At 42.4% G+C, this 16650-nt stretch overlaps 1 protein-coding gene across 1 annotated transcript in view; it reads left to right on the top strand.

Moving 5' to 3' along the window:
* Positions 1 to 16650, top strand: part of megf6 (multiple EGF like domains 6) — a 360806-nt gene that overhangs the window by 234937 nt on the left and 109219 nt on the right. The window contains exons 7-11 of the mRNA XM_041204754.1: positions 3486 to 3611; positions 6953 to 7075; positions 12860 to 12982; positions 15192 to 15329; positions 16181 to 16303. Of these exons, the coding sequence (XP_041060688.1) occupies positions 3486 to 3611; positions 6953 to 7075; positions 12860 to 12982; positions 15192 to 15329; positions 16181 to 16303 (633 nt within the window). The remainder of the gene's footprint in view (positions 1 to 3485; positions 3612 to 6952; positions 7076 to 12859; positions 12983 to 15191; positions 15330 to 16180; positions 16304 to 16650) is intronic.

The raw sequence follows: 16650 nt of genomic DNA, 5'->3' as shown, positions 1-16650 counted from the left end.
ATTGTCAGCTGAATGTATTTACACCCTGACTTTTCATCCATTTCATCCTTATGTTTTTATTTGAATTCAATGCCTACAATAAATTAATCTAGGCAGCGTTTCTATAATTGCTAGATTAGGTTCCTTAATATCAAAAACAGCAACTTGTATATGTAAGGGTCCCAAGGCGCTTACAAGGGGTGATATCAGACGATATTTTATAATAAGCCACATCATAAGGAGATATTTGAACAAATGACCAAGAGCTTTGTCCAAGGAGGTAGGTTTTAAGGCGTGTCTAAAGGAGGAGTGAGTTAGAGAGATTTAGGGGAGAGGTTTAGGGAAGAAATGCAAGAGCTTAGGGCCTACAGAGCTGAAGGCTTGGCCGCCAATTGTAGGGAGAAGTAAATCCATGTTGTACAAGAGGCCAAAATAAGAGGAGCATAGAGTTCCCAAAGGGTTGTAGTGCTGGATGAGGTTACATAGGCTGTGAGGGGTTATCTTAATTTCTGGGAAGAGATGTGGAGGGTTTTTAGTTTTATTTGCCCTTCTTTTGTTCCTTCCTCCTCAAGCATCAAATCCCAAGTATTAAAAATACACAATGTGAAATGTTATTGCTAGGTTCTGCATCCTACAGCTGTCTACTAGTATGCAGCAACATCAAAAACAGAATTACCTGGAAAAACTCAGCAGGTCTGGCAGCATCGGCGGAGAAGAAAAGAGTTGACGTTTCGAGTCCTCATGACCCTTCGACAGAACTAAGTCGAAGGGTCATGAGGACTCGAAACGTCAACTCTTTTCTTCTCCGCCGATGCTGCCAGACCTGCTGAGTTTTTCCAGGTAATTCTGTTTTTGTTTTGGATTTCCAGCATCCGCAGTTTTTTGTTTTTATGCAGCAACATCAAGCTGTTTTGTTAGCTCGGTGTAATTTCTAAATGGTATCTGAATTTGAGTGGTACACTGACCCAGCATTTTAAAGTGCCAGCACATTGCACCAGGAAGCAGTGTGGGTTTTGTCTCCTTGGCTCTAAACTGCATTGGTGGAGGTTTGCCGATTCCTTTTGGCAGGAGTTGGTGTGTGATGTTGGGGAGAGGAGAAGAACTAGTTGGAAAATTGATTTTATTCCCTCACAAAAAAACAAATAAAATAAACAGAAAACTGCATGGTTCATATGCCCTGCCCTGCAGATACATGAGGCATTTGAAGCCATTCAAAAGAAGTCCATTTGGAAGAGTCCATGGGCAACCTGATTAAACCACTTGTGCAGACAAGATGTACAAAATGGTCAAAGAAGGGAAGGAGTGAGGTTCAAGTGGTGATCCTTCAACCTGTGGTGATTCGTCAATTAGGGACAGTAATCACTCACTGCCACTGTCAGAGACAGCAATTTCTTAATACAGATTGTCAGTTGATCTATATCGTATTACTGCTGACCTCATTCACTATTCACTGCCAAGTACAGTGGCCCCTTATAGTTTGCTCTTTGTAACACAATTCTTTTTCCTCTATTCAATCCCCATGTACAAGTAGGAAAGTATCCTAATTCACTAGGTAAATTCACTCTGGGGGACACAGCTCCTTCAAATTTGGAAATTTTGTTGATTTTTTTTCCCCTTCCCCTGACCCAACTATCCTATTCTCTCACTGACTATCATTGGGTAGTCCCACTTTATGCACCACCATTGTTTTGTTACATGCTGCTTGATCGTGGTGGTGTTACACTTTGTTAGTCTAATAGGGGTAACAATATAGTAAAGTTTTCAGTTCATCTTGTCAGCTCAGCCAGTTGCCTCACTCCCTGTGATAGGAATTCCAAGTAACCGAATTCCTGAATGTTTAACACACTTGCACCACATTTCTGTGTGTGCTGCTTTTATGTCTTTTGGTTGTTTTTTGCATGGGCCACAACCAACCTATCGATTACTCCCTGCAAAACCTTAAATTAGGAGCAGCGACTATAGCAGAAATTTAACGTGACAGTCTTAGGTTTTCTGACTGTATCATCAAGGGTAACCTGCTCCTTTTTAACAGGTTGCTATTGGCATTACAGTTGGAAAACCTAAGCCACATCAGATGTCATATTCCAGCACATTCACCGCGCTCTTGCCGTATTTGATAATCCTCACTGAGCTGTACAGGAGGTGAGGTTAGGCCTCTAAGCCTCAAGGTCGAAAACCATAACTGAGCAGTCATGGTAGGTTTTTCTTGCCTTTCAGCTCCTTTGTATTTTTTTGTTAAGTCCCTAATGCTTTGATCCCTATCTCAGGTCTTGATGGATAGGTGTTAATTTGAGTGGCGGGTGTAAAATGCAGTGATGGCGTCCCATTCTTTTACACAGCAGGCGGGAGATGTGTTTGCTGCAAAACAGTCACCAAAGTTTTTCTTTTGAAGAGAACTGGGGAGTGAACGAAAAAGGAACTTTACCTCAGGGAGGAAAAAAAAACCCTGGATTTTTCCACATCATTAAAGAAGCAGCACTTTGAAGCTAAAAGGTCATAGACTTATTAAAGACAAGACTGGCATTAAAGTTAAACTGTTGTTATTTGATGCTGTTTCTGCTTAATCGCACCTTAGCGTGACCACTTTGAGTGGATGTTCAAATCTTCGGAAAGATGAATAACTTTCAGATAAACCTAGAGGTTAAGAGATTCTGTGATTAGTAGAATCACTGTTGTCTGCATTGAAATGGGAGCATTAATTACGCAGACAGTTCCAGTCACTGTTTCTGTGCTGATCATCTGTGTGGTGCCATTTATACTGGTATTTTGACCTTTTGATATCTTGAGTCAAGCTGTCCTGCATCTTGATTTCACCAATCTTAATTGCTTTAATTGCTTTTTTAATGGTTGCTCATTTTTTATATACACGCTCTGTGTTTTGGGATCGGAGTCAGTAGGACTGATTTTCATAACCTTTGCATCCCCAAATGCACTTACTTGAGAAGTGCATGCGCAGGGGGTAAGGATGCTGATCTGTAGTGCTGGATCTCTGCCTTACTTATGTTGCTAAGTGGGGATGAGCGCTGAGAGTCTATGCCTACAATAGATGACAGTCATTTAAATGAGTTGGGAAGGGGCATTTCTGATCTCCTCATATAATTTTCCTGTTTGACTATTGGCAGAGAGCACATTTAGAGAGTGTAAAAAAGTGTCTCTTGAGTCCTTCCTTTGAGCCTGTAGGAGAGTCGCAGGTCATCTGGCTGCAGTGTTTGGATAGCAGCTGGAACATGCCAAACACCACAACCTGTCAGACCTGTAGCAATGGCTAATTTTCCTCACTTCCATGTTCTAAGCTCTTCAAGTGGTTGGGCCTCTGACTGGAGTATGTCCACACCATTTAAATGACCTGAACATGGATATGCAGGAGAGTTAAATCATGGGAGATGGAGTGATCTTCAGTCCACCAACCTAGTCTATAGGAGCCACAAGACTGTTGTCACCAGTGTGATTTCAAAAGAGAAAGATTTTCAACCTTAACTTGTGTCTTTTATTTTGAAACCCGTTAGCTGTCAACTCCTGTTCCATGAACAATGGTGGCTGTGAGCATGAGTGTGTGCAGATTAGTGAAAACCACTACCAGTGCCTTTGTCAACGGAACTACCAGCTGAAGAGAGATGGGAAGCACTGCGAATGTGAGTCATGAGTTTTACAGTACTAAGCAGAAGTGATCGCAGTACATAAACGTAGTGGCGAGGTGGGGGAAAGAGGATTGGAATTCTATTATGCAATCAAATTACAAAGGGTGGGGAAATGAGGGCAGGATAGCTTTTGTCCAATTCTGAACCTTTGAAAATTTCAAAATGAAGTTTTTTTTAAGAGCTTTCCTCTTGCTTACTGAATGATAATATATTACCCTGGTATGTAATGTACTAACTAACCACACCCTTCTCGGCAGTCAAAGTGAGTGTCTTTTTTTTAAAATAAAAGCAGTTTATCACAACCATAAATCTAGCTTAGACTGAAGGAAGGAAAAACTGCTTGCTCTGATAGATCCAAAGCAAGTGGAGTGACAGCCCAGTTCACAGTGCATGTGCATCATAGATGCTGTGCCCTGGGGGCTGTCAATGAAAAGGATAATCATTGAGCAGCAGCAGAGAATGAGAGAATTTGTGTTGTACTGACAGGCCTTCCAAACATGCTGACCACATTTGCAGAGAGAATTCTGAAGGAGTCAACCTCAAGTATGCGTGGGTTGATGTCAGGCATTGCGATAATGTCTTCTTGCAAGGATAGAGCGGCCAACTCTGTGGAACATCAAACACAGCAACCACACAAGTCAATGCACTTGAGCATGACTATGCAGATTTTGGATACCACATGTCTGCCACCTTAATTTTGATGATTGATGCCTTGGTTTCATAGTTCCTCAGCCCCAAAGTGCTGTTCAGCTGAGTCAACAGCAGTGAACTGCGACTGGCCCAAATGAAGGATGGTGACTAAAGGGGACACGGAACTGGGAAACCCACTTCTCATCACTCCCCAACCCCCAGTCAGTGCAGGTGGAGCAGTCTTTGTTAGGCCCCTCACAGGCTCCAAACCCTAGAGGACGTTGTCAAGAGCAATTGAGCATTCAGAGCAGGGATTTGATTCTGGGCATCCTGTCTCTAGCTCTGCCGAAGTTACGGGGGCTGGACCATGCAGTAGCAGAAGGAAAAGAAAGAGGAAGGATTTGTAGCTGTGCACCTGTATATGAAAAACTTTTTGTTGTGAAGTTTCTATTCTTAATTCCACCACATAAATGTTATTTTTTGAATAACACTTCCCCATCTTGGCCATGCTTGATTGCTGGTTGGCAAGTAGTATTCAAGCTTGTTTGAGATGAATAGAATGATGGACTGGAGGGGGAAAATGGGGTTTTCTACATGGGGTGGTTGTTTATTGCGGGACTGCTTTGTACCAATGGCATCGGTGGGCGGATATGGGGAATAGAGGCTATTGCATATGCTTCTGATGTTGGTCCACTGGTATAACCTAAATGAGCCTTACATTAATAATGGCATCGTTGGCATCCCAGGAAACAACGTGAGCAGCTGGTGCTGCATAGCCCTCATCATCTCCTCCTCGGACTCACCTGAAGAGGATCCGTACTTTGTGCCTTGTTCCTCCTGAATCTCCAAAACACTTTGCTGCTGTGCAATGTTTTACAGAGCGCAGCACCTCATGATCATCCTGTACACCCTGGCTACTGTTTACTGAAAGACACCTCCAGATCTATCGAGGCACCTGAAGCACTTCTTCAGCGTGCGACGGCTTGTTTGATCACACATCCGGTGGTCATACGGCAGCTCCTCACACCTGCAGGGATATCTTTTTGTGGTTGCACACCAACTGCACGTTGATCGAGTGAAATCCGTTGTGGTTCATAAATATTTCTGATTGATCTGGGGTGCACAGATTGCCATGTGTGTTCAGTCAACAATATCCTCACCTTTGACAAACCAGCTAGCAATGCAAATCCAAGTGTCTGCTCATTTTGACTGGTGTTGTCACAGGCAAAGATTATTGGCAATCAACCCACCAGTCACCTCTCTTATGTGTCTGTGGGCTGCCAATTGAGAGATCTTGGCTATGTCTCTGGAAGAGGTCTGAAAGAATCCAGATGCAAAAGATGTTGAAGGTCATGGTGACATTAGCAGCCACAGGCCACAAGGCACAGTAGGCAGCAAGCCTTCTTCTGGGAAGCTGCAAATGTGTATGAATACTTGACAGGACAACCTGAGCGTCCTGAAGCAATGCTGGTCAGACGTGAAGGAAACTCAGCTTCTGTCTGTGGACCCTGTGTCATGAGTGGTGCCCCCTGTGAGCTGCATCCCCCTTGCTCCTCCCTCTGCTGTCCAGCTGCAGTTCTCTGAACAACTGGCTGCTTCTTCTGGTGCTCGTCATATTTCTGCCTATTTGAGTCCCAAACCATGGTAGCCAGTGCACAACCCATGGCTCGAAGAGCAGGTCAGGGGGAATTCTGTGGAAAGTAGCTCTCCACCTGATTCCCCAAAACATGTCCACCATCTACAAGGCACAAGTCAGGAGCGTGATGAAATACTCTCCACTTTCCTGGATGAGTGCTGCTCCAACAACACTCAAGAAACAATACACCATCCAGGACAAAGCAGCCCGCTTGATTAGCACCCCATCCATCACCTTAAATATTCATCCACCATGGGCAGCCATGTGTAGTATCCACAAGATGTACTCTAGCAACTTGCCAAAACTCTTCGACAACACCTTCCAAACTTGTGACCTCTACTACCTAGAAGAACAAGGCAGATGCATGGGAAGACTACCACCTGTAATTTCCCCTCTATGTCACACAACATCCTGACTTGGAAATGTATCATCATTCTTTCACTGTCGCTGGGTCAAAATCTTGGAACTCCCTCCCTAACAGTACTATGGATATACCTACACCATATGGACTGCAGTGATTCAAGAAGGCAGTTCACAAGCACCGTCTCAAAGGCAATTAGGAATGGGAAATAAATACTGGCCTTGTCAGTGACACTCTCATCCCATGTACAAATTAACAAAATGTCTGACATCATCCTCACTTATATACACATTACCAATTCTTCATTGCCACTGGTCAGTACTGTGAATTCCTCCCCTAATACCGTTGTAGGAGCACCCTCATCACAAGGGCAGCAGTGACCATGGAGAAGGCCCAAAGCCACCTTCTCGGAATAAGTACTGATGAACAATAAATGCCCACATGCTGATAACAAATGTTTTTAAAAAATCTGACCGGTGCAAACTCAACATGCACATTAGCAATCTTTCCCCCAAATAAGACAAACTGTGGTATTGTGGACCAGTAGCCTTATGGTAAAATTCATGATGATGCTTTCATGTGTACAGACGTGGTCCCTTCTGTGCACTGGCTGACTGAAAGCAAAGAATGTTGCAATAAACTGCACTTTAGTACACCAAGTGAAGTGCTTGGAGTTGATTTATTTGTTTGTTTTCTAACCACTACCAGTGAAAGATCCATGCAGTGAGAGGAACGGTGGGTGTGGCCACATATGCCGCAATGAAGCTGGATTTGCACAATGTGAATGTAATCCTGGATATCAGCTAATGGTGAATGGGAAAAGCTGTGATGGTAAGGAAAAAGCATGTGATTTCTTGAGAAATGTCAACAAGATCACAGTGGGTCATTCAAACAGTAGTCTGTAGCGACCACTAGGCTCAATAGCACTTTACACAAAGACCATATTTAACCCAGCCAAGTTCTTTGCTTCCACTGCAACGTCATCAAGGACTAATGCCTGATCCCTATCATTGAAATAATTCATAATTGACATTTCAACAACTACAGTGGAGTTTAAACCTTATCTTGCTGTTCAAACAAGGTTTGCTGTTATACAAATAATCAGCTATAATATTTTATACATGGGCACGTTGGAACATCCTCACAGCTTAAAACTGTTTTTGCATAAGCTTGCAGAACTAAATAGGAAAATAAAACAGAAAACATTATAGCTTCACTCACTTGTACTGTTTTTTCAGCCCATTGTGCTTGCTGTAATATATTTACTGAATTTAGTGTTTGATAATGACTGTAGTCCCTCCATATTTAAACAATGTTAGCAGTTACTGCACCAGCAATGCTTCTCACACACCTGAAACACAGTATATTTATATTGGGTTGAGTGAAATGCTGGACAGTGACATAGCTGTCATTAGGAAAATGTTAGAGTCTATTATAAAGGATATAATAGCAGAACATTTAGAAGTACATAATATAATCAAGCAGAGTCAGCATGGCTTCATAAAGGGGAAATCATGCCTGACAAATTTATTATAATTCTTTGAGGAGGTAATGAGCAGAACAAATAAAGGGGAACCAGTAGATGAAATATATTTGGGTTTCCAAAAGACATTTGATAAGGTATTGCACATAAGGCTACTTAATAAGAGCCCATGGTGTGGGGGGTAGTATATTAGCAAGGAAAGAGGATTGGTTAACTAACAGAAGACAGAGAATTACGATAAGGGAGGCATTTTCAGGATGGCAACCTGTAACTAGTGGAGTGTCACAGGGATCAGTGCTGGGGCCACAGTTATTTACAATATATATTAAAGACTTGGTTGAGGGAAGTGAATGTACTATCGCCAGGTTTGCGGACAACACAAAAATAGGTGGGAAGGCAAATGGCGAGGATGACACAAAGAGTCTACAGAGGAAAATAGACAGATTAAGTGAGTGGGCATAAACTTGGCAAATGGAATATAATGTGGGGAAAATGTGAGATTATGCACTTTGGCAGGAAGAATAGAGGAGCTGAATATTATTTAAAAGGAGAAAGACTGCAGAAAGCTACAGCACAGAGGGATTTGGGCGTCCTCATGCATGAATCACAAAAAGCAAGCATACAAGCTCTGCAGGTAATAGGGAAGGCAAATGGAATGTTGGTCTTTATTTCAAAGGGAATAGGGTATAAAACTAGAGAAGTCTTGCTAAAACTATACAAGGCACTAGTTAGAACACGCCTAGAATACTGTGAACAGTTTTGGTCCCCTTATCTAAGGAAAGATATACTAGCATTGGAGGCAGTTCAGAGAAGGTTCATTAGGTTGATCCTGGGTATGAAGGGATTTTCTTATGAGGAGAGGTTGAGTATGTTGGATCTGTACTCATTGGAATTTAGAAGAATGAGAAGTGACCTCATTGAAATATAAATGATTGTTAGGGGGGTTGACGGTAGATACTGAGAGGTTGTTTCCCCTTGTGGATGAGTTTAGAACCAGAGGGCTTAATCTCGAGTAAGGGATCACCTTTTTAAGACAAAGATGAGGAGGAATTTCTTCTCTGAAGATAGTGAATCTGTGGAATTCTTTACCACAGAGGGCTGTAGAGGCTGGGTCGTTAAGTATTTTCGAGGCTGAGATAGACAGATTTTTAATTAGTAAGGGAATCAAGGGTAAAAAACCATAATGGGAGTTATGTACAGGCCTCCGAACAGTAGTCAGGATGTGGAGCACATGATACACCAGGAGATAGAAAAGGTGTGTAAGAAAGGCAAGGTTACAGTGATCATGGGGGATTTCAATATGCAGGTAGACTGGGAAAATCAGGTTGGTAGTGGATCCCAAGAAAAGGAATTTGTGGAATGTCTATGAGATGGCTTTTTGGAGCAGCTTGTGGTGGAGCCCACTAGGGAACAGGCAATTCTAGACTTAGTGATGTGTAATGAGGCAGATTTGATAAGGGAGCTTAAGGTGAAGGAACCCTTAGGAGGAAGTGACCATAATATGATAGAATTTACCATGCAATTTGAGAGGAAAAAGCTGGAATCAGATGTAACGGTATTACAGTTGAATAAAGGCAACTACAGAGGCATGAGGGAGGAGCTGGTCAGAATTGACTGGGAGATGAGCCTAGCAGGAAAGACAGTGGAACAGCAATGGCAGGAGTTTCTGGGAGTAATTTGGGAGACACAGCAAAAATTCATCCCTAGGAAGATGAAGCATACTAAAGGGAGGACGAGGCAACCATGGCTGACAAGGGAAGTCAAGGACAGCATAAAAGCTAAAGAGAAAGCATACAATGCGGCGAAGAGCAGTGGATTGGGAAGTCTGCAAAGACCAACAAGAGGACAACTAAAAAAGGATTAAGGAGGGAGAAGAGTAAATATGAGGGTAAACTAACCAGTAATATAAAAGAAGATCGCAAGAGTTTTTTTAAGATATATAAAGGGTAAGAGAGAGGTAAAAATGGACATTGGGCCACTGGAAAATGACGCTAGAAAAGTAGTAGTGGGGAACAAAGAAATGGTGGAGGAACTGAATAGGTACTTTGCATCAGTCTTCACAGTGGAAGACATGAGTGACATCCCCAAAGTTCAAGAGAGTCGGGGGGCAGAGATGAGTATGGTGGCCATTACCAAGGAGAAGGTGCTAGGAAAACGGAAAGGTCTGAAGGTAGATAAATCACCTGGACCAGATGGATTACACCCCAGAGCTCTGAAGGAGATAGCTGAAGAGATAGTGGAGGTGTTAGTCGTGATCTTTCAGGAATCACTCGAGTCAGAGAGGGTCCCAGAGGACTGGAAAATCACTAATGTAACCCCCCTGTTTAAGAAGGGAGCGAGGCAAAAGATGGGAAATTACAGGCGGATTAGCCTGACCTCAGTCGTTGGTAAGATTTTAGAGTCCATTATTAAGGATGAGATTTCAGAATACTTGGAAGTGCATGGTAAAATCGGGCAAAGTCAGCATGGTTTCATCAAGGGGAGGTCATGCCTGACAAATCTGTTAGAATTCTTTGAGGAGATAAGGAGTAGGTTAGACAAAGGAGAGCCAATGGATGTTATCTACTTGGACTTCCAGAAGGCCTTTGACAAGGTGCAGCACAGGAGGCTGCTCAGTAAGATAAGAGCCCATGGTGTTAGAGGCACGGTACTAGCATGGATAGAAGATTGGCTCTCTGGCAGGAGGCAGAGAGTGGGGATAAGTGGGTCCTTCTCAGGATGACGGCCGGTGACTAGTGGAGTTCCGCAGGGGTCAGTGTTGGGACCACAACTTTTCATTTTATACATTAATGATCTAGATGAAGGAACTGAGGGCATCTTGGCTAAGCTTGCAGATGGTACAAAGATAGGTGGAGGGACAGGTAGTATTGAGGAGGTGGGGAGACTGCAGAAGGATTTGGACAGGTTAGGAGAATGAGCAAAGAAGTGGCAGATGGAATACAATGTGGGGAAGTGTGAGGTCATGCACCTTGGTAGGAAGAATAGAGGCATGGACGATTTTCTAAATGGGGAGAGAGTTCAGAAACCTGGAGTGCAAAGGGACTTGGGAGTCCTAGTCCAGGATTCTCTTAAGGTTAACTTGCAGGTTGAGTCGGTAGTTAGGAAGTCAAATGCAATGTTGGCATTTATTTCGAGAGGGCTAGAATATAAAACCAGGGATGTGCTGCTGAGGCTTTATAAGGCTCTGGTCAGACCACATTTAGAATATTGTGAGCAATTTTGGGCCCCATACCTCAGGAGGGATGTGCTGGCCCTGGAGAGGGTCCAGAGGAGGTTCGCAAGAATGATCCCAGGAATGAAAGGCTTAACATATGAGGAACGTTTGAGGACTCTGGGTCTATACTCGATGGAGTTTAGAAGGATGAGGGGGGATCTGATTGAAACTTACAGGATACTGAAAGGCCTGGAAAGAATGGATGTGGGGAAGATGTTTCCATTAGTAGGAGAGACTAGGACCCGAGGGCACAGCCTCAGAGTAAAGGGAAGACCTTTTAGAACAGAGATGAGGAGAAATTTCTTTAGGCAGAGAGTGGTGAATCTATGGAATTCATTGCCACAGAAGGCTGTGGAGGCCAGGTCATTGAGTGTATTTATGACGGAGATAGCTAGGTTCTTGATTGGTAAGGGGATCAAAGGTTATGGGGAGAATGTGGGAGAATGGGGTTGAGAAACTTATCAGCCATGATTTGAATGGCGGAGCAGACTCGATGGGCTGATTGGCCTAATTTCTGCTCCTATGTCTTATGATCTTATGGGGAAAAGGCAGTAAAGTGGAGTTGAGTATTATCAGATCAGCCATGATTTCATTAAATGGTTGAGCAGGCTTAATGGGCCACATGGCCTACTTCTGCTCCAATGCCTTGTGGTCTTAAGGTCTTATAGCTAGGAATGGAAATTTGGGGGATGAGGGTGTGGTGTGGTTTCCCAATTATAGTGGACATGCAATGACCTAAACTGTGTTTGGATTGGTGCAATGACAAGTTTGTTTTGAAAGTGGCAGAACACAGTTTACTGCATAAATCAGCAGAACCATCTTCTTTCATAATACACTGGTACAGTATTTGGAAGAGTATTCCACAGAACCCTGTGTATAGTTTATTCATTCATTGCCTCAATTAATGATCAGGACCATTAAGTTTGCTTCTTGTTAGATAAGTGAATTTATTTCGTTTACTTGACTGATTATGCTCGGAAGATGGATCCTCCAAAGTGGGTTTACATCACCTCAAGTTGAGAAGTGGTACCGTTTATTCAGGATGCTCTGAAGTCTTCTGTTGAAATGAAAATCTTCTGGATGAAATTTTGGCTGAATAATTATGTGTAGTATAGGCTGTACTATAGCATGTGGAATATAGCAAATTTTTGTTTGGTGTTGGTGCTAACTGCAGAAAACTTGTGCATCAGGAATGGCCCCAACACCCAATTAAACAGCAACCCATGTTTGAATTTACAGCATCAGTGTGCCTGCTCTCTTCATATTTCTCCTCAAAACAGGGTTAGAAGTATTGCCCCAATAACAGTGACGGTCCCTTTGTAAACTATTTGGGGTGAGTGCATTCTCAGTAAACAATGGTGGTTTTATAAATCTAAGAGGAACTCCTCCATTAATGCCATAAATTGCTTTATGTCACAAATTTTTAATGTCCTATTTGTTCCCCGCTGGTGTAGCCCAGCAGGAGGGTCAAGCACCATCCTCTTACACACACTGCATCATTAATTCATCCTTTCCTGAAATTGTGACCATCTCAGATTTCAAGTGTGTTTAGTGCCCTTAAAATCTAGCTCATTGATTAAACATTGCTTATACAAGGAGGCATCTGTGCAGCAGACAATGCATGAAAGTCTTTGCACATGAAGCTCTGATCTGGGATCATTGGAGGGTTGTGAGGATCAACCCCTGCTATTGGAAATATTTTTAATTGAAAAAATAAAATGATTATTTAATATACTAACACAGCACATGGAATGAGTGTAATGGAATATACCATGATGGAAGGGCTACTTATCATCACCAAGTGTGTTATTTTCCTGTTGATCTCTTTCTCCCTGTGGACATCTGTGAAGGACTTTATTGTTCTGCGTGATGAGTGCTTTATTGTTTTCTCTGTTAATGTCTGACCTTTTCTTTGCAGACATTAATGAGTGTACCACAGGAATTGCAATGTGTGCTCATCAATGTGTCAATATCCTGGGATCATTCAGCTGCATCTGTAATCCTGGCTTTGAGCTGGGTTCTGATGGGAAGCAGTGTTACCGTAAGTATGGTCATTGGGTTTGGTGTGTGTAATCAACAAGTTGTTCAGCAGGTTATATGTCTTGGTCGTGTCACTTTCTCTGTGCCATTAAAAAAAGTGATGGCAATTGATGGTTATGTTCTGCACCACAGCCAAGTCACAGCACAATTTTCCTCTCTCAAAGACATTCAAGATTAGCTATATAGGTCAGGTAGCACAGTAGACAGGCAAAGAAAGAAACAAAAGCAAAAATTGCTGGAAAAACTCAGCAGGTCTGACAGGAGCTGTAGAGAGAAAGACAGAGTTAATGTTTCGAGTCCGTATGACTCTTCTTCAGAACTAAAGAGAAGTAATAATGTGGTGAAATATATACTGTATAAAGTGGGGCGGTTGCTGGGGGGGGTGTGGGGTTGGTGGAATAGGTGAAGCTGGATAGAAGATAGATAGGTGGAGGCAAAGGAGAGATTGCAAAAGATGAACTTGCACTTATATGGAGCCTTTCACAATGGCAGGACATTCCAAAGTGTTTTACAGCTAATAAATTATATTTGAACTGTAGTCACTGCGAGGATGCACAAAAGCAAAATACTGCAGATGCTGGAAATCTGAAGTAAAAATACTAAATGCTGAAAATATTCAGCAGGCCTGATGAAAGGTCATTGACCTGAAACATTGACTGTTTCTCTCACTCCACAGATGCTGCCAGACAGCTGAGTATTTCCAGCTTTTTCTGTTTTTATTATCACTGTTGGAATGTGTTGCTTTACAGGCAATGAATTAGTTTCGAACTGTAGTAATGTAGGGAAATGGGGCAATCAGTTTGCACATGGCAATGTCCAAATAGTAATGAAATAATCTGTCCAGGTAACTTGTTCTATTAAAGTTGGTTGAGGGATAAACACTGCCCAGGATACTGGGGAGAAATCCCCTGCTCTTCTGTGAAATAGTGCCATGGGATCTTTTATATCCATTTAAGAGGGCAGATGAGGCCTCTGTTTGACTACTCATCCAAAGAGCAGTGCCTCCAACATTGCAGCATTCTTTCAGTAAAACACTGAAATGTCAGCCTAAGTTATGTGCTCAAGTTTCTGGAGTGGGATTTGAAGCAATACCTTCTGACTCAGACAAGAGTACTGTCACATTGCTACAGCTGATGAACTATCATGCTATGCTGACAAGTGACAGGTATAGATTTGAAATCACAATTCTGCTGCATGGTCACATATTACTCTCGGCCAATTTTGGAATTGCTATTTGAATTTGGGCGTTACCCATGATGAGCAGAGCATGATACAGTATATTCTGAGTGCTCAATTACACAGCATTCTCTCACTATAGACGGACATTGCACAGGTATATCAAAACAAGAACAATGAGAGACAGTGTTTCATTACGAAGAGATGATTACAACAATCTTGTTCAGAACTAATTGTTACTATAAAAGTCTCAACACTCAAATGTCGTAAACTTTTTGCATAATGATTTTTATTTTAGTTAGCTACAAAGGAAACTCACGGCAATCAAAATTGTGCAATGACAACTGCCAATCGACTTGAGTCCTCTGCCAATGTAACTGATAAGAAATGGCGCATCATAGTGATGCATCCAAGATAACTGCCACTGTGAATGGAATTCTCTTTGTACATCTGAGTTATTGGGAAATGTGTTTAAATTGAGGAGACCTCTTCCGTCTGTATGCAAAGACTGGAATCTTGTGTCAGCCAATCTCCCTACAAAGCACAAGATTGCTTTGTGTCTCAATCCCAATTATTATGCCAGCATTGTGCCTGATGGTGTCCTGCTCAAACCAGTTCCGAACAAAAGGGTTGATCCGGTTGCGTTTCCAAACTTTTGTTTTCACTTCTTTGGATGCCCAGTCTATTTGTCTGGCCTGGACTCTACTGGTGGAACCCATAAACTCCCTTCTAGCTGCTGGAATGTCTCATCTCATTAGGCATACTGGTTACTGCATAGGTCCCAGGACCTGACTGTTGATGTGGAATATGGGAACTCCCGGCTTAGGAAATCCCCACTCCTGACTCTGCACCATACCCATTATTTGCTTTGTAAGGGCAAGAAATACATTCTATCCCTTGCAACTCAAGAATCTCCTAGAGGTGCCAGAGACCTGTTGTGATCAGGCCTCGCCTGGAGGTTCTGTGGAATCTTCTTTGACTCTCCGTTCCATGATTCTGAGTGCTTGATGTACTGTTTGTCTTTCACCTGACAGGTATTGAAATGGAGATTGTGAACAGCTGTGAAAGGAACAATGGTGGTTGTACTCACCACTGCAAACACACAACCAATGGGCCCTCCTGTTCCTGTAATGTCGGATATCTACTGGACTCTGATGGGCGTACATGTCTTGGTACTGCAATATTCAAGCATCCCTGGTCAAAGCCATGTGATGTTATTACTATAGTCTGTAACTAACTTTCCATCAACATATTTTAACACAACTAAAGGTCAATTAGAGAGCAGCACAGCCTCTACATTAGTACCTCGAGGCTGTGGCTGACATGCATAAAAATAAAAATGTAACTTTATATTGACTGAACTTCACCAGTGAGATATTTTACAGAAGTTTGCTTTAATATAGCTTAGACAAAATGCAGAGCCATTGTAGGGTTATTACTGGAGTGGTGCACTGGTCAGGCTGCACATTGAGCATTCCTTTCAATTCTGGCTGTGAGGCTAACCGAGCCCTGAAATTAGTGTCAGGGTAGGGTCAGGAAGCTGATTACTAGATTGGAGGACCGAGTTATCCTACCTCGATCATTCCACCTATTCATCGCCATCTGAGTGAATCAATCTCCATCTAATTAAGATTCTAATTAGTTCTTAATTTGCTGTTAACTAATGTGTGCCAATGTCCCCTCGTCCTGTAGTTGTGCTTTATTTTGAATAGTGCTCGACTAACAATTTTATGGAATGATAATTAAATAAGCCAAATTGCTCCCTTAACGTGTTTACTTTTCTGATCATTGAGTAACTGACTTCATGATAGAGTCTTGTCGCTATATGATCATAAACTCATGATTGTACAGTCCTCTTTTTTATAACCAACTGATACCATGGTGGTGGAGCCTAACAGTGTCTGACTAACAGATCTCATGGTGGAAACCCCCTCTCCAGGTTTGATAATTGAGCCAGTGTTTCCTGTGCCCTGCTATAAACTGAGTTCAAGTTGACTGTTCTTAATGTTTCTATAACTTACAGATTCCAATGAGTGTGAGACTGACACAGCATGCTGTGCACAAGACTGTAATAACAATCCTGGAGGCTATGAATGCAGCTGTCGAGCAGGATACAGGCTGAACATGGATGGATGCAGCTGTGATGGTATAGTGAGGGTGAATGGAAAATTCCGAAGAGCTTTACTCTGCATCTAGCTTGTATTGTGTGCAGCTTTGAGTTGCACTTTACAGAGCACGATTGCAAACATTTGGGAACAGACTGTCTGCTTTTGTATTCTCCCAGACAGAGATGTTACATTGTGCAAGGACATGCATAAAATGAGCAGGGAGACCTTAAGAGGGGGGAGGGAAATCCTAAAGACAACACAGACTATTCCGTCCTTGGAAAGCTTAATTAGGACTGTTTGTTTTTTCACTGAGTATATTTTTCTACAGAATCCCTAATGCTTTGCCACGACAGGGGGAAACTGATGATTTGTGCAGAAGTCTCCT

The sequence above is a fragment of the Carcharodon carcharias genome, chromosome 2 (genome assembly GCF_017639515.1).
Source record: "Carcharodon carcharias isolate sCarCar2 chromosome 2, sCarCar2.pri, whole genome shotgun sequence".
In the NCBI taxonomy this organism is placed as follows: domain Eukaryota; kingdom Metazoa; phylum Chordata; class Chondrichthyes; order Lamniformes; family Lamnidae; genus Carcharodon; species Carcharodon carcharias.
Note: the sequence above shows the minus strand (reverse complement) of the source record. Positions and strands in the feature narration are given on the sequence as shown.